This window comes from Gavialis gangeticus, unplaced genomic scaffold, assembly GCF_001723915.1.
Source record: "Gavialis gangeticus isolate Ggan-Ray unplaced genomic scaffold, GavGan_comp1, whole genome shotgun sequence".
NCBI classification, from domain to species: Eukaryota; Metazoa; Chordata; order Crocodylia; family Gavialidae; genus Gavialis; species Gavialis gangeticus.
This window is the reverse complement of record NW_017729011.1, coordinates 23,408,595-23,430,361: the sequence shown is the minus strand read 5'-3', so window position 1 is coordinate 23,430,361 and position 21,767 is coordinate 23,408,595. Positions and strand designations below refer to the sequence as shown.

General features: G+C 54.6%; 1 protein-coding gene across 9 annotated transcripts in view; it reads right to left on the bottom strand.

The window, feature by feature from the left end:
* The window catches only part of DAB2IP (DAB2 interacting protein), a 299,614-nt gene that overhangs the window by 29,191 nt on the left and 248,656 nt on the right, over positions 1-21,767 (bottom strand). For all 9 annotated transcript variants that reach the window (XM_019510851.1, XM_019510848.1, XM_019510849.1 and 6 more), the window contains 3 exons: positions 17,550-17,703; positions 10,284-10,382; positions 7,384-7,938 (listed from right to left, as the gene is read on the bottom strand). In XM_019510851.1, the coding sequence (XP_019366396.1) occupies positions 7,384-7,938; positions 10,284-10,382; positions 17,550-17,703 (808 nt within the window). The remainder of the gene's footprint in view (positions 1-7,383; positions 7,939-10,283; positions 10,383-17,549; positions 17,704-21,767) is intronic.

Below are 21,767 nucleotides of genomic sequence, written 5' to 3'. Positions count from 1 at the left end.
CGTGGACTGAGTCGGCGGCTGCCCGAGCCATTGCTGAGCTAGTGCCCAAGATGCACAACGCGCACCCACGCAACGTGAGAGGAAAGGCACACTCAGCTCCCCACACTACCTGAAGGAGGAAGCCTTGCCCCAGGGAGCTGGGGCAGCCTGAGATAAACCCCGAACAGCTTTAAAGCCCACCCACGCTCTCAGTCCCTGGATGACACCTGGCCCCACAGCCACGGAGGCTGGTGTCACACGTGCAGCTTAACGCTCGCTACGCGCAGTCAGGACGTGGGCAGACGCACGGTCGAGCCGTCCAGCATGTGTCTGGGGGGTGCGAAGCCGGTCCCTTTCAGGCGAGGGCTGTCTCCAAACCTGTGCTAACTTTAACTGGTCACTGCGTGGCGCTGCCTCTGTGACGAGGCCCAGCTCACAGGCAGCTGCAAGAATGCCCCCTCCAACCTGTGCTGGTGGGGGCACACGTGCTTGCAAGCACATCCAGGTACACTCCCGCACCTGAGAAAGATGCCAAGAGAAGAGCAGTGGGATCCCACAGACGTTTCCTCGAGACCCTACAGATTTGAGCAGAAAACAGGAGGCCTGCCCGTGGGTTTCTGAAGCCACCCTGCAGGGAGCAGTCCATTGCTAGGCTGCTCCCATCCCAACCCACACGCGATTGCCCGTGGGCCTGCACACACAGCGAGGACGCTCTCGCCGTGCTTGCCGCAGCAATGCGGAGCTGTCCCCAGCCGGCTGGCTTTGCCATTGGGAAATCGCAGCACCTGAGGTTAGAAGTGCTGAGCGGTAGCAGTGTTTCCTGGGAAGGAGGCACCACGGGTAGCCACGGCCTGGGAAGATGCAGCCGGCAGAGATCGCACGTTTTTAGGATTTTAGAAGCCTGCCCCCTCCTGGGGAATAACCGAGGCAGCTTCCTTGCCTTTTGGGGATATGTTGGTAGCTGGATGCACGAGAGGTTTAAATGGTCATTAACGCTAATGAGTCCTATGACACCCGCACGCCCGGCTCTGGAAACGCACCCCCTTCCGCGGTGGAGTTTATTGTCCTAATATCATAACGGGCCGATGGGCAGATTGACTTTGAAATAATAAGGTTCTCCGCATCACGAGCCTGATTAATAGGATTGACTTAACCTTAAGAGGATTGAAGTGATAAAGGTAATAAGCTTGCCGGTTATTTCAAAGAGTGGGCCCCGAGTCCAGCGGGGACAGCGGCGTGGGAGTGAGGGGAGTGTCAGGACTGCAGTTAGGAGCGGATAGGACTGGAGATTACATGTGTAGTAATGCCAGGAGGTGTCCAAACGTCAGCGTTTTAATGGCAAGAAACCAAGATGCCCTTTTGCAGCACGTGCCTGCCGTCACCCAGGCCACCCAGGCTGTGGCCAAATAGAAACATGGGGACCGGGGATGCCATGGCCTGGTTCCCTGCTTCATTCGGTGTCCGGCTATTGCAAAGGACAGGCTGTGCGGGCAGAGCGGTGGCTGCCGTACCTGTGCCGTTGGGGCCAGCCTCTCCCAGGGGAAATCTCAGGGGTGGGCACTGGAGCACTCGCAATGGCCAGGCCCCCGCTGTCCTCGCCAGTTGTGCCAGGGGTCCCTCCCTTTCTCTGGCCCAGGCCATCCTTTGCACAAGGAAGCCAACACTTGGGGACAGATCTTCAAAGTAAGCGGCATGGAGCCCGTGGCTCAGGAGCACGTGCTCTGGACACTTGTGGCCAGTCGGATTCAGGCCTGATGCAATTATAAGCCAAACTTGGAGATGAAAAATCTTTAACCCCTCTGTGCAAACTAAAGCAGCCGCCTGAGGCTGTGAACACTAAGTGTGTCCAAGACAAAGACCACGGGAGATGCTCTGGGAGCAGCTGGGCTCAGGAGCAAAAACCAGCCCTGGGAGCACAAGTAAGTTGAATCTCGATTCCCCTCGCAGCAGCCGGCGTTCCCTTGTCAAGGCCCCATGCCTGCCACAAGCATGACAGGATGGCACGTGGTGTGGCAGGTGCCTACCTGAGGCAGGTGGTCTCCCCCGACCCTGCCGCAGCGACACAGGCTTCCGAAATGCCCCTCCAGCGATGGAGCCACTGGAACAGATGAGGAGAAATGCAGCGAGGTGCAAAGGCTTCAGCGTTGCTGTCTCAGGAGGGCGTAACCTAGCTCACGGATCTGCGAGCATCAGCTGGAGAGAGCACGCCAATCCCTGACATGCCTCTGCGTGGTGATGTCAGAGATGCTGAAGCTCGCAGATGGAGCCCTTTGCGTCTCGAGACAACCACAACCCAAAGCAGGGCCTCGGAGTCAGGACCCGCTGGTCCTCACCCCGGCCGCCTACTGCCCATCAGCTGTGGGCCCACTCGCCTGCCATGCAGCTAGCCCAGCCCTGAGACTGGGGCATGGCAGCCTGCACTGGGCTATCATGCACGCTGCTCAGTGATCCAGGACGGGCGCGCTTACGTGCGGTGGTGACGGAGTGAGAGGTGGTGGGATGCCACATAGCCAAAACCGTGCAGAAAGGGGACATGGGTGCAAGAACCCAGACGCCCAATCTTCAGTCCTAGCCACTGCATCACACGTCCTGGGATCTGCACGGAGCAGCCCTTTCCCCAGTGGGCAATGCGACTACCCCCATCGCCTTCGACAGTTCAGAGAGTTTGTCCATTGTTCTCTTTAAAACCAGAGACAACACTTACGGCTTCTCTTGGGGGTAGGGAAAGCAGTGATGAACAGGATAATGTGGAGGCATCTAGAGCAGTGACCTTGCTTATGGCATTAAAGAGCTAATTGAAGGAATGAAACATTAATACATCAAATGTCCACTAAATCCACATGCGCTGACTGTGTCCAACATTACGAAAACAATCCCCTCAAGCTGGCGGCAATGGTCCCTGAATACAAAGCGCTGATAAGGAGGGAATGGTCCAGAAATGCCTACGCTTGTACTGCACAACGCCAAATGAAATAACACTTATCTCTGGAGCTGCCACTCACCCTATCTTTTCCCTTTTCAACCCACATAATTATTGGCTTTAAAAGGGGAAGAAGAAATGTGTGTGGGGGGGGACTTTTTGTGCTTATAAAACTGATTAAAGGCATAATTAGCTTGACGACGGCTGCTATAAAATATTATCAGATAGATAAACTCTTTGTGGTGGAAATGCCACAGCTGCTGCCAGTTATATACATGCCAGGGGACACGCCATGCTCTTGGGCTCAGACCTGCGCCACGGCTTCTCCGAGTTAACTGCCCTTCCTGGCAAGAGGGGCCATCCAAGAGAAACAGCCGACTCGGGGGGTCATATCGCACTTCTCAAGCTGTGCCCCTGCTTGTCGGGCCTCTGCCCTCTGCTCCTAGCAAGTCCTTGGCCTGTCGAGATGCATTTCGGAGAGCGCCGTGTCAACCACCCGGGCTCCAGTCTTCATTCTCCGCGTTCAAACAGCATCACAGCCCAACTGGTGCTCTGGCCAGGTCCCCACAGAGCCGCAGAGACGACCAAGTGGCCTCCGAATTGCAGTCTGCTTTGTGACCCCGGCATTTCCTCGGAGAATAATGGAAAAGGAGAAAGCAGGGTGCTTCCAGAAGGCTGGCTGGATAGAAGACTAAATCCTGAAGCCCAGGGGAGGCAAATCTTCCCAGCACAAACAAATAAGGACACAACTTCATTCCTCATTTCCATGCACAACATGGTAAATATTTATTACAGCTAAACAGCCAGTTTAGCTGGAGCTTTGTCGGCTGGGCCGTCTGCTCCGCCAGCCACTGTGGGAGGTGAGTTTTTACATATTCATGTTCGTCAAAATGGTTCCAGTATTTTTAAGATCCAGGCAGGGACAATGTGGTGATGCTCATTTAAAAAGAAACCTGGACCACGACAGCAATGTTGCTGGTCATAACAAGGCTCCTTTCAGGTGGGGCTGGCTGGGCACGTTGCAGGGATCTCAGGATTAAATAAACTGCAGGAGCTCCGGCAAGAAATATTATATCATCTTTGGCGACGAGAAGCGGAGGAGCGGAGCAAAGCAACAGCAGAGCCAAGAACAGCCCCAGCAGCCCCGGTCCCCCTCCGAGCCACCAGACCACGCGCTCGCCTCCAAGCACAACAGTGCTATTTTCAGGCCAGTCTTTTCCCCAGCATCGAAAGAGCAGAGGCAGCTGCACCCACGGCAGGAGCCGGCTCCACATGGGTCCTTTCCAGGCATTCCTGCGTGGGGGCAGCTCCCTGGCCCCGGGCTGCTTGTGCTTTCAGCTTCAGCACAATGCCTTGCCCTTTTCTCCCCACCTATTTGCCTTGGCCACTTGTCAGGGCTTGCAAACCTCCTCTCAATATGCACTGAAGCCTCCCATTGCCCTGCGGAGGGGGCACCTTCTCTCCTCCTCATGCAGCGATCACAAGAAACACCGCATTTTTTTTAGGCACTGGCATTTTCCATCTCCAGACCTGCAAGAGGATTTGACTCTGAGAAAGCCGAGGAAAGGGAAGAAAGGCAAGAGAGAGAGAAGGGGAATCATCGCCACCTGCGCTCATTCAGCACTTCTCTGGGCCTCAGCATTAATCGTCCTGCCTTCACCCCCCTCCTTGTAAACAAGATAGCCGGGCCAAAATGCTACAGCTGCCATGCTGACGCTCCCTGCCGCCCGCTTCCCTGCCCTGACCCACACCCACCGAGGTCTCCATCAGGGTTGAGCAGCTGCTCATCACGCCCCTGAGATCTGAAAGGTCCCGTGCGACAACTCACATCCCCGCTACGCTCCTCCTGGCTCCACGGTCAATCTGCAGCTTTTACAAAAATGGGGGAAACTGAGCCACAGTGCAGCAAAGTGACTTGAACAAGTCCACCCAGTGAGTCAGTGGCGGAGCAGGGAAAAGACCCTCGGATGCTGTGTGCAGGCACAGGCAACCTTGTGCAGGCCTGAAGGAGGGAAGCAGCCCCACATGGCCGTGGGGGAACGTGGCCCCAGCCCAGGGGCACGTGGCCGCCCTGCACCGGTTGGGCACAGGGATCTGAATGCCGCCTGCTTCAAGAAAGGATTAAGCCATATTTACAGCAAAATCAGCACTGGACACAGCAGCCTGAAACAGCGCAGGAGCAATTAGCAGCTAACGAGTCTGCACGGATAGCTGATAACCGCTGGACGTTTAGTGCTCACTCTGTTTTTAATTGCGGCTTTGCAGCCAACAAAAAGGCCTTGATCAGCAACATTAATTGCTGGTCATTTATTACCGCGGCAGTGCTCGCTTGCAGAGCACCAGTGTGGGCACCACCTCTGTGCGAGGAGGCTCCCGCCGGCCTGGGCAGTGTGCCCATGGGGGCAGACGCAGCACGAACCCCCGAGCAATCCAGCTCTGACACCAGAGAGCAAACTCTCCCCTGCCCCGCAGACGGGTCACGGGGGCTTTCATTTGGCTCCAGCTCCATGAGCAGAGAGGTTCCTGCATGTCTGCGGTGCTGAGCGGACGTGTCCCAGGCTAGCACCATGTGCTATCAGCACGGGTTACTCTGCACAGAAAGGCACCAGCTGGGCATTTGTGCTTGGGCTGGAGGGGGCTACGTCCTCCATGCCCCAGATACGGCGCAGCTCTGCAAGCGCCCCTCGGAGAAATGCAAACAGCCGCCCAAGCCACGAGCCAAAATGGAGTCAACGAAGCTGCTCCTGCTACAGGCTGGGGAGGAGGGAAACAAGAGACTGCTGCTGAACACAAGCGAGATGGGGCACGAGGGGTTACAGAAAGAGAGGAGTGATGACAGGGACACAGACCAGTCCAGCTAGCATACCATCCCAGCTCCCCTCCTCTTGCCCCAGATCTCCATGGGGGCTTCCCTCTCAGCCTGTCTCCAGGGCTGCACACTAAACCACCCCCCAGCTCCATTTAGCAGAGTAACTAGAGCCACGCGCAGCCTGGCAGAGCCACGTGGGGAACGAGACGTCATCTGGATAGACCCTGACGAGGCTCCAGGAGCTGCTGAGGGAGGGAGGGAGGGCGCTGGGAGCAGCCGTCGCCCTGCCGGACAACGGGCATCAGGGAGCTCCACCCTGGCCCGAAGCAGCCCCCGGCTCTGCCCTGCCAGCAGCCAGAGTATGGCGGCCTGGGACTTGTGGGGTCACAGGTAAAGCCCCCTCCAGCCTGAGCAGCCTGCCCTCCTCTGGGCAAGGAGTCAGAGTCACAAGCTCAGTGAGGTCCTGGTGAAGGGCTGCTCCCTTGGGCAACGGTGTGAGGCTCCCAGGCAGCTCCCGGCGTCTCTGGACCTGTTGTGGTGGGGGCATGCACTTGGCTCTGCCAGGTCCCCACGGCCTCCCAGCACAGGACACACACGATTTCGCTCCTCTGCTGGCTGGCCACATCTCCTTCCTCCATCAGCTGCTCACGAGGCCCCGCCAGGCAGCTCTGGCGTGCGCCGAGCGGGGCGTTCTCTCCCATCCGTTCTCCTTCCTCCTCTGCTGATGCTTGCCCATCTTCTCTACAAAGGCTCCCATGCTCCAATAACTCCCGCTTCTCTGACAACTCTCTAAAGCCCGTGCTAAATGCCAATGGCAGATGACAGGCAGCGGAAGCAGCAGCTCCACTTTGGGGGAGATTTATCAAGTCTGTTCGCTTCCCCCGTGGAGAGGCTCCGGGTTCTCCAGCAGCGACGCAGGCGCCCAGGTGGGAACGCGCTCCCCTGCTTCCCGAGCTTCCCTGGGCCTGGCCCCTAGCAAAGTGCGGGGCTGCCTCTGTCCTTTCCTCGCTCCCACTATCTCCTCTCCCACATGCACACCGGGCCCCTGCTGATGGGGCTGGCGCCTGCCTTTGTGCCAGTACGGCAACGCTGGCTGGCAGCGGGGCTCTAAGGTATCGGTATACCAATGCGAGCCCTGTGCCGCTGTGGTGATAGCTGTCGCCAGCCATACTTGCTTGCAAGCCACTTCAGTGATCACGAGTACAGCATGCTCACGCGGCGACACGCAGCGGCTCTTCCTCTCAGGCGTGGCATTGTGCCTGGTGCCACCACTGACCACGAGCCTTTTACACATGACATGGGGACAGTGACGGCAAGGACTCCCCTGCATGGGACAGAGAGCGCTGGTCTGCGCAGCTTGCACCTTGGGGGCACCAGCAACGCGGCCGGCTCCTGCCCAGCTGTCCCAGCTCTCCCTGTTCTGAAAGGGCGCTTGCCAGAGACACTGCATGTGCTCCAAGACAGCCTCAGTCAGCAACACCTTCCCTCGCCAAAGACAGGATTCGTGGGCCCCCGGGACGCTCTTCTGTGACAGACCAGTTATAACGGGGTGACTGAGGACGGCCTCGAGCCACAAAGTGCGCGCCCATGTGTGACTTTCCAGCACCCCGAAACGTGATGCCGTGGGCTCTGTTACGGGCCCAATGGCAACGCGCAGCTGGCCCGGGGCTCTTACCTTGGCCTTCCCGGTGCTCTGCAGGATGTGAACCAAGGCCGAAGCCATCTCCTCTTTGTTCTTCACGCTCAGCGCAGGCTCCAGCACGGAGCACAGCACCATGTAGTTGTTAGTGATGTACTCGGCAAACTCCTTGTACATCTCCATGGGGAGGATGCTCATGGTCTGATAACGGGACTTGATGCGGATCATGGGCCCTGCAGACTTGCCTTTGCTGGGGTTGGGGCTGACCACGGGGTACCATTTCTCCACAAACTGCCGGCCCGTAACAGAGCCCACGGGGATGTTCACCTGCCCGATGAAGTTGGTCTTGTCTTTCTTCTTCTTCTTGTCGGTCTCTTTGTACAAGTGCACGGTAATGTTCTTGAGCGATGGGAGGTTATTAAATTCAAAGTGCTCCCCCCAAAAGACATTGTCAGTTTTCAATTTACAGGTAGTTCGTGCGTAAAGAACGTCATCCAGGCATAATTCACACAAGTACTTTTTCTTGGCTGGCAGGTCCTTGGCTTCAATAATCCATAACTTTAACATATTCTCTACCCTTCTGCTGTTGTCCTGGAAAAGACACATACAGAAAAAAGGTCAAGTGAAAAAGAAAACAACAAAGGCATAAACAACAAAAGCTGAGAAACGAGCTAATTATTTCCGATGTGCTAAACAAGCAGAGGCTTAATTACATTTTATTTTAAGGAAATACTAGCTCTTTGGAATTTGCATAATAATGCTGCTTATGTTAATTTTGCAAATATCACAGTGCTCTCCAAGTCTACTGGTGCCAATTAATATAAGGAACAAGGTAGATAAAACCCCTCCAAATTAAAAATGCACCACTGCCAACTCCACTGCCAGGGGGCTCGCAACGAGAAAAACCAAAAGCCCAGGAAGGAGCTTTATCAATAATTAAAGCCTCTTGCAAAACAGAAGCTGTATTACAGGTGTTTCCTCCCTTCTGCTCTGCCATTGTCCTGTATTGCCACTACATTTCCTCCTCCGCGGCAGCGACAGAGGAACCCGAAAGTGCATGCAAGGGTCACTTTATTCCTGGGTGGAAAATCACCACCTCTGGGGTGGAAACGAGCAGCTGCTGCAGCTCTGTTCAATATTTTAGGATAAGAGTAGAGTGTCTAACTGAAACAGCTGGGGGAACTGAGACAGAACGAGCTGCCTGGGAACCCAGCATTGCTATTCTTATTCAGATGGAGAAATTTGGCCAGGACCAGCTTAACCCCATTATAGTGAAACATGATCCTGTTTCTAAGCCTCATCCAAAGGAGGGAGCTCTACAACAGTGGTTCTTGCACTTGTTAGACTCGAGGCACCCTTCATCGGGTTCGAGGCACCCCTCAACCCCCTCCATGACTTCTGCAAATTGAGCAGCACCCCATTTATTACAGCGCTTACCTCCGGGCAGTGGGCGTGAGGGAATGGCCCGGTAGGGAGAGCCTGAGCCTGCCCCGTTGCCCTGGTTGAGGCGTGCTGCTTTATGGTTTCAGTGCCAAAGGGAAGAGCTCCGCTACTGAGTCAACAACTCTCGGCTCTGTACCACCCTTTGTTTTACTTAGAGGTCTCCCATTACAGCAGCAACTTGGCCTGACCCCACTCAGTGTCAGGGCACCGACAAGAGCACACAGTGGCCGGAAGCTCACAGAGGGGTGTGTGGTTTCGGGCAGGAACTTACACAACAGCCCCGAAGTCCAGAACAAAAATATCAAATCAGATACCGGGAGTTCGCATCAGCGAACAAAAGGAGGAAAGCCTGCAGAGTCAGCAGGCAGCGTCAGCCAAGATGGGGGCTCGTTCCCAAACACAAGCTGGTGTAGCAGAGGTACAGAGTTCCTCCCTGCCTAGCTGCGGCTCTGGCAACACCAGTGGGAAATGCAGTCACCCCCATCTTTAAATCTCTTTGCAGGCTGCTAGGTTTGCTTTCAAAGCAAGGGCACCTGTGGGGCTGCTCTACAGGTACCAAAGCAATCTGAAAGGCAGAAGTCGGCACCTCCGCTTGGGTGAGCAGCATCCCAGGGCCCCAGCCTCATGCGGCAGTGTCTGTTCCCACAGCTACGTGCCCCCAGGAACAGGAGGGAAAGCACCCGGCCGTTCGTGTGTCTTGTCTGCTCAACAGAACCCAGCTTGATGATGAAGCCACGGCAGTAGCAAGACCTTGCGCTTGATCAGCTTTGTCCAGAACCTTGTTCACCAGGAAAGAGGCAGTGGTGGGCTTGATCTGAGGATGACTTTACCCTCAGTGGGAGCTGAGGATGCATTTCAGGCATCCCGGTGTCAGCTAAAAGAGAGGAGCTTGCCAGTGCTGCTGTTTGAAGTTCAGATACCGGCAGGAAGTGTTTGGCCTCCGAGCCTGCCCACTGGGACGGACCATGCTCTAAGCCCGTATTCCTCTGCGAACTCAGACCGCACATTAAGACTCTGCAACTCTGGTTCTGCATCTTTAAAACCAGCATTGCAAACCCCAGCAGTGCCAGGAGAGGGGGCTGTGAGGATTAATTAGCTAGGGTAGTATCCTGTCCTGCATCTCTGGTGACAGCCACCCCTGACAGCACCCTTGGTCCCACACGCTCCGAGCGTGGAAATCACTACACGAAAGGCAAGTGCCATTAGCAGTGTCATCGGTGGTAGAGCGAGCACAAAGGTTCTCGAGGTTTGATTGTTGTTCAGTGACCAACCGGGAGGCATGTACGGGATGGTTGGGGGGGAGAGGGCAAGAAATAATTGGCACTTTCCCGTAAATATAATTGGGGAAGAAAGTAATGCAGAGAAAAGCTGACCCACAATGACATTTCATCACTAAAATGACAATGCGTCCCCTGCTGCTCCTATGCACTGGGTTATAAAATGTAATAACGAGGAGCAAACCCATTACAGAGGCCATTCCTCAAAGCTGCTACCTTATTGGGGTGCACAGCACGCCGCAGGTTCTCCATCCATTTATCTCGCTCTGCGGCAGAACGACAGGAGAAGCACTTGCTTCCTGATGAAGTCGTCACCTGCGTGGAAAGGAACAGGGTTATTTCTTGCCTGATGCATTAGGGACCTTGCTTCCGGCCTGGACTTTGAAAACAAACAAAAAAAGGAGGTTTCTCCAAGCGCCAGGGGGCGGCCTCGAAGGCTGATGGGCAAGCGGGGCAGCTCTGAGCGGCTCAAGGGGTTGACGATAGACGCTAACTGCACCTTCCTCCCCACTTCTACCTCTGTGGCAGCCAGGGGAGATGCCACAGGAGTGACTGGAGCTTTCCCAGTGACCGGCAATCCCTCTGCATCTGACGTCTCTCAGGCCACCCAGTTTTGCAACCACTGAGTGAGAGAACAGCCCCTGGAGAGAGGGATCAGCATGAGCGTCAACGGCCAGCATCCCCCTGAATTCCTCACCTGTCCCTGCCTAGGGCATCCTGCCCTTGAATCATCCCTCCCCCCACCCTCCCTCTCCTCTGGATGGGCTACCAATGCAGGTCCCGATGAGGCCCAGAAGGATGGTCTAGAGCAGCGGTTCTCAGCCTTTTGGGCTCGAGGCACCCCTTGTTGGACTCAAGGGCCCCTCCGCCATTCTTGGGAATTGAGCAGTTTCCCATTTCAAAACCTGGCTGATTTTAAAGGAGGGCAATGAAAATGGTTCAGGGGCTGGGACACAGGACTGGTGAGGAGAGGCTGAGGGAGCCCAGGGGCTGATTGAGTCTGCAGAAGAGAAGACCGACGGGGGGTTGAATAGCAGCCTTCACCTCCCTGCAGGGGGGCTGCAAAGAGGATGGAGCTGGGCTGGTTTCAGGGGTGGCAGCAGAACAAGGAGCAATGGGCTCCAGTTGCAGCAAGGGAAGCTGAGGGTGGATATTAAGAAAAACTCTCTCATGAGGAGGGTGGTGAAGCACTGGGACAGGCAACTCTGAGAGGTGGGGGAGTCTCCATCCTTGGAGATGTTTAAGACCCAGGTAGACAAAGCCCTGTCTGGGAGGATGTAGTTGGTCCTGGTCCAGCTTCACGCAGGGGGTTGGGCTGGATGTGACCTCCTGAGGTCCCTTCCCACCCTTGTGCTCTGTGCATCTATGATTTATTACTGTGCTTAACTGCTTGCAGTGGGGCTGGGCAGTGGGAGCAAGGAAACAGGCAGGCAGGGACAAGTCTGAGCCTGTACTTACCTGTTTATCTCCTCACCCCTCATATCACCCTTCAAAGGATCTCGTGGCACCCCAGGGTGCTCCAACCCCTGGTTGAGAATCACTGCTCTAGAGGAACAAGGGGCAGGGACAGAGGTAGCATGCCCAGCCCAGGGCTGAAAGCAGAGGGGCTGTGCCCAGAAGTGTGATGCATGGCCCATCTCCAGGAGACGCTCCTGCCTCTGCTGCCCTGCTTATACCCCCAGCTCGGATCTCCTGCAGGTGCCAGGTAAAGGCATCTCCAAGCTTTCATGTGCCTCCTCCTTCACCCAACCCTCCTGCAGCAATTGCACCAAGTAAGAAACAGTCTAATAAGGAGTTACACCGCTTCATCTGGCCCTCAAGGCCTTAAGATATTGTAACTGAGAACTAGAGTCATTTCCACTATGGTCCAGGAGCTCAGGCAGTTTTTCCATCCCTTGCTCCCAGCCAATGGACATCCAAGCCTTGTGGGAGCTCATCTTTGCAGGCAGAGATGCGGAGGACACTACCACGCTTTGCACTAATTACCGCACTTTGCATGAATGACTGCGCTGGGTCCGCGAGGGCCAGTCATGCACCAAGGCAGCCTCTGCCCAGCAAGCTGCAGCTCTAAAATAGCAAACGCCAATGCAATATGCATGTTCCAACTCTCGCCTTCAAACCCTGCTGGCAAATCAGCTGGCTAGGACTGTGGTCTTAGGGGCTCCAGATGGCCGATAAAAACATCGCTTAGCTGCTCTGACCTTCTTTGCATCTCTCCAAGTCCAGCGACGCTCTTCCTGAACATCCTCGTTTGCAGGCCAAAGGTCCCGTGCTTCGCCACGTCCAGTAACTCCCCTCTTCCCGCTGCTCCCTCCATTGCCACGCTGCAGGATTCCTTACCCTTCCTCCTCCTCCTCCCCTCGCCATGTTTGCTATCCTAAGCGGCTGCCTGGGTCAGCTGCATCGGGGAGACACGAGCTGCCCTGGCTTTGCACATCCTCCAGGAGGTTCAGTTTGCTCCTCGATCTGCAGTCGGCATCAGGCCAAGACTCTGCCCTAACCCAGCTCATGACCGGAGGTCCCTGGTGCCTCCCGGGTGGAACAAAAATGAAGAGAAGTTGGCGCTGCCTTCACCAGAAGGATGCAGCAGCTTTTGATATTCCAGTTGGTTTCTGGGGCATCTACTTTGCCGCCGCTGGCCCAGAACCAACACTTCCCCTCATGCCGCCGCTCATTCATACTGCACAGCGTCAGTCTAAAGAGCCCTCTGGCATGGCTGTCTTCTGCTGCAGAAAAGGGGCCTCCAATATGCACAGGTTTTGTTGCATTGCCCCTGCCCTGCTCTCTCACCAGGATGCACCCACGCTTCCCAAAGCTGGTGCTCCTCAGCATCCTCCTGCAACAAACCTGGTCCGCTTCAGCCTCCAGTTGCCTCAGCACAGGCTAACCCCAGTGTCCAGCCCTTTGGGGGCCCTGAGCAGTCTTGGCCCTGTGCAACCACGTTCCTGTTGCCCAAGGCGGAGGCAGCTTTGCTGGGTCTGTTGGGATCGCTCCCAGAGAAGTCCCAGAGGCTGCGTTCTGGGCCACTGTAAGGCCCACGCGTGGCCTGACGGGGACTGCGGAGCTGCACCACGTTCTCACGGAGAAGTCACGACAAGCGCTGAGTTACAAGCGCACGGACTGCAGGACTACCCATTAATTACACAGTTACTTAACAAGAGGGTTTAGACCTAAATAACAGGGAAGACCGTAGCAATCAAGCGTCCCTGCCGATTGCTGCGTAATTGCTGGAGAGGGGGGCGTAGCTACAAGTTTGGACAGCGTTTCAGGGACCTCTTCTCGCTCTACCCCTTTAATTAGACTTTGGGAAATCCAAAGTGATTGCCAGGAAATGCAGCCTGTACACCAACGGAGAGGCCCAGGGACTAACGATACAACCACGGCACTGGCCAGCGCCAATGCTGCAGCCTTTGAGAAAGCAAAACTCCCCTGATGTTCCTGGGAATTCTGATTAAAGACTGGTTTTGCACCCGTGTAAATGAGGAGAATTTAGTCCTCATTCTATCTTGTCTGTTAATTAGGGGCCAATCGTTTACCAGCTGCTTAACAGGATGTATATCCACCGTATTTTATGGCCGCATAGAAATACACGTCGGCATTGATTTAACATGTAACAAATACCTTATTCAATTGCAAGTCAATGCCACACTGGCTAATTAGTCAAAGGACAATTAAAAAAATAAATGCTAGCCTTCCCTCTTGGAGCGATCACGCTTACCTGGGGGATTCTTCAGTGTCAAGACCAAAAAGGCCTGCAGCCCTATTTGGAGTTGAAGGTTGTGCCTCCCGCATCTGATTGCAAATATAATTTTCCCTAGATCTGCCATAATGCCTGGGCTCTGACCTGAGGCCTAAATATCACGTGGCATTAATAATCTTCAGGGGCTATTAATTATTTTCATAGAGCATTCTGTCCATCTCAAGACTCGTAGAGTTGGTTAAAATGATATTAATTTACACGGCCAAACTGAATTAATAGAACTCATTAGTTCCTAAAATATAACTGATTTGTACTCGTTATTCCCATCCCTTGGATGGGTGGCACCTCGAGTTAGACAAAATGATTTGGTGGATTTTGTTCGCATCTGAAAAGCAACACTGGATTTCCTAAAGCACTTTTGAAATGAGGTAACCTGGTTGTAACGACAGTTCATAGCTCTGCAGTTAATTTGGCCGTTTCAGCTTTAATTGGCTTTAGGAACAGAAGCTGCAGCTCCCAGCGCAGGCCGGGTGGTGGGTGTTATCATGCCCATGTCACAGACGGACAAGCCAAGGCACGCCGAAGTGAAGCGACTTGAATCCTAACCTGACTGTCCCGCTCCTGGTCATGGCTGGCGTGCGGGGAGCCTGAAGGGGCACAAAAGGGGCTGGGGAAGGACTGACCCTGCAGCACATGCTGCCTCCTTAGCAGATATGATGGACGGGGGTGATCACGCTGGCTGGGAAATGTTTCCTCCATTAGCTTAGGAGGAGGAAGCAGCTCTTCAACAAGTGATTTGGAAATCTGACCACAAACAAAGGCTCTGCACGGCTGGCAGCACGAAGCGGAAAGTCTGCAGCACTAAATCAATGAGAAGAAGAGCTAGGTTCAGACGCTGTCAAAGCAGGTGCGTTTCCGCTCATTCCAGTGCGCTGGCATTGACTTTCCCCCAGCCCAAGCCTGGTCCTCCTGAAGGCGCTGATAACTAGGCAATCAGCCGCCAAATGTCTTAAGAAGCACTGGGAGAAAAAATGCCCTGTGCCTTTAAACAGCCAGCTGCTTCCCATGGAGTCTGCTGGGTTTTTTCCACTGCAGATGGCCCTGGCACCTCTCGCTTGGCTTGGCTCCGCTGCCCAGTCTGTTCCCATCCTCGAGTCTCCAGCATGACTCCATCTGCAGCTGCGGTGAGCCCTGCTGTTCTGCTCTTTGGAGCTGCGCGGTTGCTGCCTCTGCGGCTCAGCGTCGGGGAGCTGCTGCGTGCGGCGTCCCGGGTCGCGCGCGCCAGGCAGGCAGGAGCGCAATCAGCTTCTGGAGGAGCAGCCATCCACAGCAGCAGACGAGAAGCCCCAAGTGGGAATGCTCTCAGCCCTTCAGACCAATTCAGCTGCCACCGCTCCTGGGAGACTGCTAACGGGCCCAGGCCAGCTGGTGACGGGGGCTGCGTGCGGGACCCTGCCCACTCCTTGGATGCAGCAGTGAGAGGGGAGGATGATGAAGAGGAACAATCCAGGCAGGGAAGCCCTGCCTTCATCTCCCAAGGCAGCATCTGGCTTCTCAGTCCAGGTGAACAAAACTGTCCAGCCCCAGAGAGCCTCTCCCCTCCTCACCGCCAAGCCTTACCCACTTGCAGCGCCTCCATCACCCAGTGGACAAGACCGCCGCAGTTCCCCGTCTGGGTGTTTTTGGCAGCCCCTTCTCACCTGACATCGTTCACGCTGAGCTTGTAGCATGGGTCCGTATGCCCCAAAGTGCCACGGCTCTCAATTGCTCTCTCTGCCGCCAGCGCTCTGTCCAGCAGAGCCTCGGCAGCTTGGGCTGCCCCATGCTGAGCTCTCACCAAGAGAAGCCGACAGGCCACATGAGGGGACTCTGTCTTTCCCATGACTGAACCCCAATATATATATGCCTGAATAACAAGTAACCAGACCCAATGCTAAGAGGCCAGAGTGGGGGACACTCGTGTACGAGATTACTTCCTGGTTTCCACTCCAGCAGCAAGACGGATGCTTGCAACTAAACACATGCTGCTGTTGTCTAACTGCGTGCGGGACTGCAGGGGTGGGAAGAGCAGGCGACTCTGCCGTGTGTCTCAGCCACCGGCCTCCCACAAGTCTGCTCCCACATCTCCAAGCCTCCTCGCTGCTCTTCTTCTTCTGTCCCGTGCTGTCCCAGCTCCTTCTAAGCCGTTGTCTCTGCCGGTCCCGTGGAATTAGGTGGTGGGTTTGGGATGCAGGCGGCATCCATTAGGGATTAGACTGAGACCTGCACGCTCGCTTCACTTGTGACTTGATGCAGGGTTTGAACGGGGATCTCAAGAGATGCCGGAGCGGTGCATTAACACATCCTGCCACGAGCTGTCATCTTAAGTGCTTCCCTCTGGAACATGGCTGACGCTCGGTGATAGTCGGATGTCTGGTGCATTTTCTGACACCGTTTCTTCCCACCACCGGATCTTCAGAACAGCAATTAACATGCTCCTTTCTTCCCGTGTGCCTCTTCTTTATCAGCCTCACTTAAAAATAAAGCACTCTTTCTCCTCACAAGTGCACGATTTGTGTAATTCCCCTCTCCATCAACTTTCCACAAGTACCGCTCGTATCCCTTGCTCTGCTCTTGTGTGCCGAGCCGAACTGGTAAACAACTCTTATATTATGGATGTCACATCTATTTTCCATCTAACTTCATTTTCTCTTTCTTGAGTGGAATGTAATAGAGGCCGCCTAATTTACAAAACACTGCTCCTCCTGACCTGCTGCACTTGCTCAACTCCACGGTGAGCAAAAGGCACGGGAAGATGCCTTCTACCGACTTAGGGACTACGGTGGCGGCTCCGCTCGCTTGTCAAAACATTTCCTGTGTCCTTGCTCACAGTTAAGAAATACCTTTTATTCATTTCAATCTGCTGCTAATTTGGACAATGCAAAAGTCATCGGCCAATTTCTGCTGCCTGATTCTTCACTAATTGACAGACACGAGACTGTTTTCCTGCAATGCAAACTGTCATGGGAACGTACCTGTTCCTGTCACTGCTTGCTCAGGCATGACCTGATGCCTGCCATGGCTTTGCCTTCCACCCCTAAATAGAAATAGGGCTCCTATTCTTCACAGCGGCAGTGGTGATCACCTGTGGCTGTGAAGAGGCGGCTTCCCTGTTCCCTGAACAGGCACAGTGCTACATGATATAGCACGTTGCTTTTTCCAGTGCGAGACAGCCCAGTCCTATACAACAGCATGCTGCATAATCGTCTGTTGTGCTGGGCTGTGCAGGCACCACTGCTCTCTGCAAGAGAGTCCTGCTCTGGCCATTGTGCTGCCCCTGAGAGAGGTAGCAGAGGAGGAGGCTGAAAATCTTGAAAGACCAAAGCTCACAGAGACTTTCCTTTCATTCAAGCCACAGAAACCAGAGGTTTTTGGATGACAAGGTCCTGATTTCCATTCATACAGACAGGGAGGTATGATTTCCATGTGACCACAACACAGAAACTTAGGATGCCAACATGGCAAGCAGCAGATCAAATATCTGTTGATGCTCTGTCAGTGCTTGGGACCCATTGCCCACGGAGGCGTGCTCTGCGGCTACTAGGACGTCAGGCCCCAGCTCTCATTTGGTTGGCATACCCTTACACAGTGCAGCATAAACACCAAATCAAACAGCAGAACCCCCTGTGACCCACACAACGTTTCCTGGGCAGGACACATACCCGCGCCCTGCTCATCACATTGCTCTGCCCTGATGCCGTGCGTCAGGAGCAGACTCCGGAGTGAATGCAAGAGCTTCTTACCTCAAAGCAATAGTCCTGCCCCAAAATGCTACTGTGGACTGGTTTGATGACCACCTCCTCCTCCATGCTGAGATCCAGAGCCTCGACAGCACTACTGGGACTGAGCAGAGACTCGTGGGAGCGCGATTCTTTCAGTCTCGGCATTAGATGGGATCTAAAGGAAGAACACAAAGACATCAGTGGATACTCTCCGGTCCGTCTCAGGTGCACCATTTCTGCAAATTACAGGCATGAAAAAAAACGGCAGGTCGTTCCTGTATGTATGAACTGCAATATGGTCCTGTCTGCAACTTAGCAAAGAGGCTGGATTGTAAAGGGGGATGCACTAAAAATGCCGAGTGCAGCTTGCAGTCAGGTACGTCTCCAAACGTGCACGCAACAGGTGTCCTTGCAAAGGACGCTGTGTCTTTTTGCAGGGATCGAACACTGTAGCTCTACCTCCTCGCACTGTGATCATGATATTTAAACAGGGTTGGGTCTCGTACACAGATGGGAAGTCCTCCTAGCTTCAGCTTATGGTATTGCCACTGAAAGGAGAAAGTTTACATGAATGCTGAGAGGGAAAAAAATGAATGGCCTGTTTTCTGTTGGACTTTATATCCCAGTTGGGCCTCCTGTTCTGGACACAGAGCTGAGGCTGGCGAGCTGCAGGGAAATGCCAGCATGTGTGGCGCACCACGCACTGTGCCAGTGAGGTGCTGCGTGTTGTACGAGCACCATCCGCCCCACGTTCGCGTCGCGGGGGAGCCGTGGCTGGATGAGTGCGCTGGGACTGTAATTACTGTGTGAGCTGGAGCGCTCGCTCCATCTATTACGAACACAGCGCTGAGAAGGGGTGAGCATGGAGACAAGGCGCATGATAACTCTATTGATCCATCTAAATGCTCTGGAAGCCCACTGACAGCACTTAACAGCAGGGGAGCCTGCGGACAGCAAGGAATACACCATTTCCATCCAAGGCGCTGGCGCAGAAAGTCAGAAGGCACGGGGACACAGGCAGCCCAGCACCAGCCGGAAAAACAAAACTCAAATACCAAAGGGCAGGGGAAAAACTGAGTGCGAGAGAAACCGTCCCTTTATCAACAGTCTGCACAGAACCGAACGCGTCTGCTGACGCCGGGTCTCAAACGCTGCGACTCCAGTAACTCTGACCTTTCAAACCCCTGGCAAGAGGCTCCGAGCTCCTCGGAGAGGCTGTGTGCGTCTGGACAGGGCGGCATTTAATCTGCTTCCAAGGAGCACGCTCCACACGGCAGCCTGCGCCGCGAGCACTGCCTCGCACGCACAAGGCAGCGAAGCTCACAGCACGTCGCGTCCGACTGCTGCCTGCGACTGCATTGAGTTTCCTCATCCTCGGGAACAAAGCTGACCAAAAACACACTGAGAAATGTCAGCGCGGCATGAAAAATTCATAGCTCCCAGTCAGTCAGATGCCAAGCGGAGCCTCAAAAACAGCCAACAGCAGAGCCCGACATAAACAGGTGCTTTTTGAACTTAGCCATAAGGGTCCGTGGCATCAGTGGGCCCCAAGGTAATAAAGGTTCAGACTCCAGCTGGTTCATCCACTTGAAAGGGCCGGATCGGCAGCCCTGCAGCTGGGAGCCTCTAGTCCTCTGCAGAAGGGGCGCAGCACAGACCGACACCGGGCAGCACTACCTAAGGGTTAAAGCTGAACTCAGCCGCCAGGGCCGATGCAGTGCTTTGTGCTTGCTGTTGGGGCTGACAGCCGGTGCCGATTGTGGCGGTATCTATGAATGCATCTGCTGAGAGCCAGGCTAAGGCACCAGCCTCGCTGCATACAGGACAACTAGCCGAAGTCTAAAACCTCCGGTCAATACCGACTCGTACGGGATTAGAACCAGAGACTTGGAAGCAAAAGGCTCTCCAGCCCATTAGCAATGCTTCAAGCTGTCCACTCACCCCGAAGTGCTGGCGCAAAAGGAATTGATCTTCAAGAGCCGAGCACAATCCCGCTGTCATTTCCCCTGTCCTTTGCGGCAATTTAATACTATTTTCAGAGAAAAGGAGCCCACATCCTTATTCCCCAAATGAGACTGCGGAGCAACTCTGATGGGGGTAGATGGATCTAGTTAACCCTGGGTGCTACATATCCCAGCGAGATGCATCTGGCAGGTGCGGAGCTGACAGCAGTAGCGCAGTCACCAGGCGCTACTGAATTCACGTGCAGGACTTTTACATGAAGTCTTAATTTCTATAATATAGGGAATTTTAACCAATCTGTACTGGTTTGTGTGTGTGTGCATTTGCCCATGTGTAAGAAGTACTAATAACATGAACTTTGCGTGCAGCAAGCATCCCGTGATATATATACACACACCACCGAGGCTGGAACACGTTTGGGCTCTAAATCGAGCAAAAATGACAGCATAAAAGGAGACGATTTCCTGCTTCGCTGTTACAGGTGCAGACGAGAGTGTGGGAATCCACATATCCAGGGGCAACCTGGCAGGGAGAACTAACTCTTCATGCCACATCGTTAACCAACGCTGGGGTGTGTCAGAATGCAGTTTAAAACCGCCACGCTACAAAGCATCCAGGCAACCAAAATACGTAATTACCCAGTCCAACAGAATGCATTTCATCCCGGATGCACTCAGCCCGGGCATCCAGAAATTTGGGGTTTTACTGAGATGGGAATTTATCCTAACACTTCACACTGCCGGGGTACTGGATTACTCAGGGAACCAGGTCCTAAGCAGTTCCAGCGTTATAAAGCCCTCCGTGCACAGGTAGCGGGTAAAATCCAGCTGGTTGTGTGGGGTGTTGAACGAGTCCAATGGGCCTCAGCCAAGCATCCACCAGACAAAAGCTACGGATAAAGATGTCATTAAGCAGCATCGTGCGTTCGCAATCTCAGAGAAGAAGAGAAAAACACCACCGGTAAAGGCAGCCCCGCACAGTCACGCCAGGCGTGAATGTTGACTCCGTGGGCTCTTCTGACACAGGTCACCAACTTGTGAACTCTCTAGATAAGTATCCTAGTCTACAGAAGTGTGCATCCACCCCACCGTCTGTGGGTTCACCGGCACCAGTGTCACCTGCAGAATGAAAGCAATGAACTCCCCGGGGCGACGCATCAACCCAGCAAAAGTGCCGGCTATGGGGAACAACCTGCCGTGGAGCGCGTGGGTCTGTGCTGGATGTGAAGAGGTTGCAAGGAGCATGGCTCCCGTTCACATTCATGCCCAGCCCCAAGATAGGAAAAACGTCTCGTGTCCTTTAACTGGCAGCTCCACGTCTGCTGCAGGGACTGGCTTACTGGAAGACGCTGCTCAGCCCTGTCTCGGCTCCCGCAGACTCCCCCTTTGTATTCACAGGCATCAGAAATTCCTGCTAATGCTGTGCTCTGCTTGAGTGACTCATATGGCAAGGGCCTTATTATTCTTACTGAAATGATAACTCAGCCTTCCTGGCCATTTGGGGAGAGAAGAAAAGCCAGCAATGTGCACGTTACGGAGGAGGTAGCCGAGAGAACCAATACTCCTAGATCCAGCTCTCAAGAGCATAAAGGAGCTGGCCTGAACCCGCTCTCATGGATGGGGGCAAGGGCAGCTTGAGAGCAAAAGCAGACACATGAGCAGAGTCTGGGCTGGTGCAGAGCGAAGGCCCCGCTAACGTGAAGCATTGGCACAACCTTCCTCCACTGAGCGCTGTTGCAGGGCTGGAAGGAGGGCCCTGCTCCCATCCCTACAGGTGACTTTGGGGAGACGGAGACCTTCGCAGTACGAGGTCCACCAAACCCACCTCCCAAAGCGAGCACGGCTCTGCGACGCTGCAGCCAGCTCAGAGGCAGAAACACTGTGGCCCGTATCCCCAGCGCTGCCCCGACACCGATGCAAAGCAGTGACATTGTCTTCTCACCACAATGCCTGCAAACCGACCTCTCCCCGGCATCTTCTCGCGGCCGCCCAGACACTTCAGAGAGCATCTGCAGACCACAAGTTGCTTCCTCAGCCTGACAAAGGGTATTTATACCCGAAAGCTTGCTCAGAAGACTTTTTCCACCTATTTGAGTTGGTCTACTAAACGATATCAGATTTACCCAAAGAACCTTGTCCGCCTGAGGTGTCCTCTTCCCCCTCCCCAGCCGCATCTGAGCCCGGCCAGGGCTGCCCTTTCACAGCCGGCCGTGTTCCCGTCCCCACCGGGGATCTTGGGAGCAAACCCAGGGAGGCTGCGAGGTTTCTGCAACTCGCC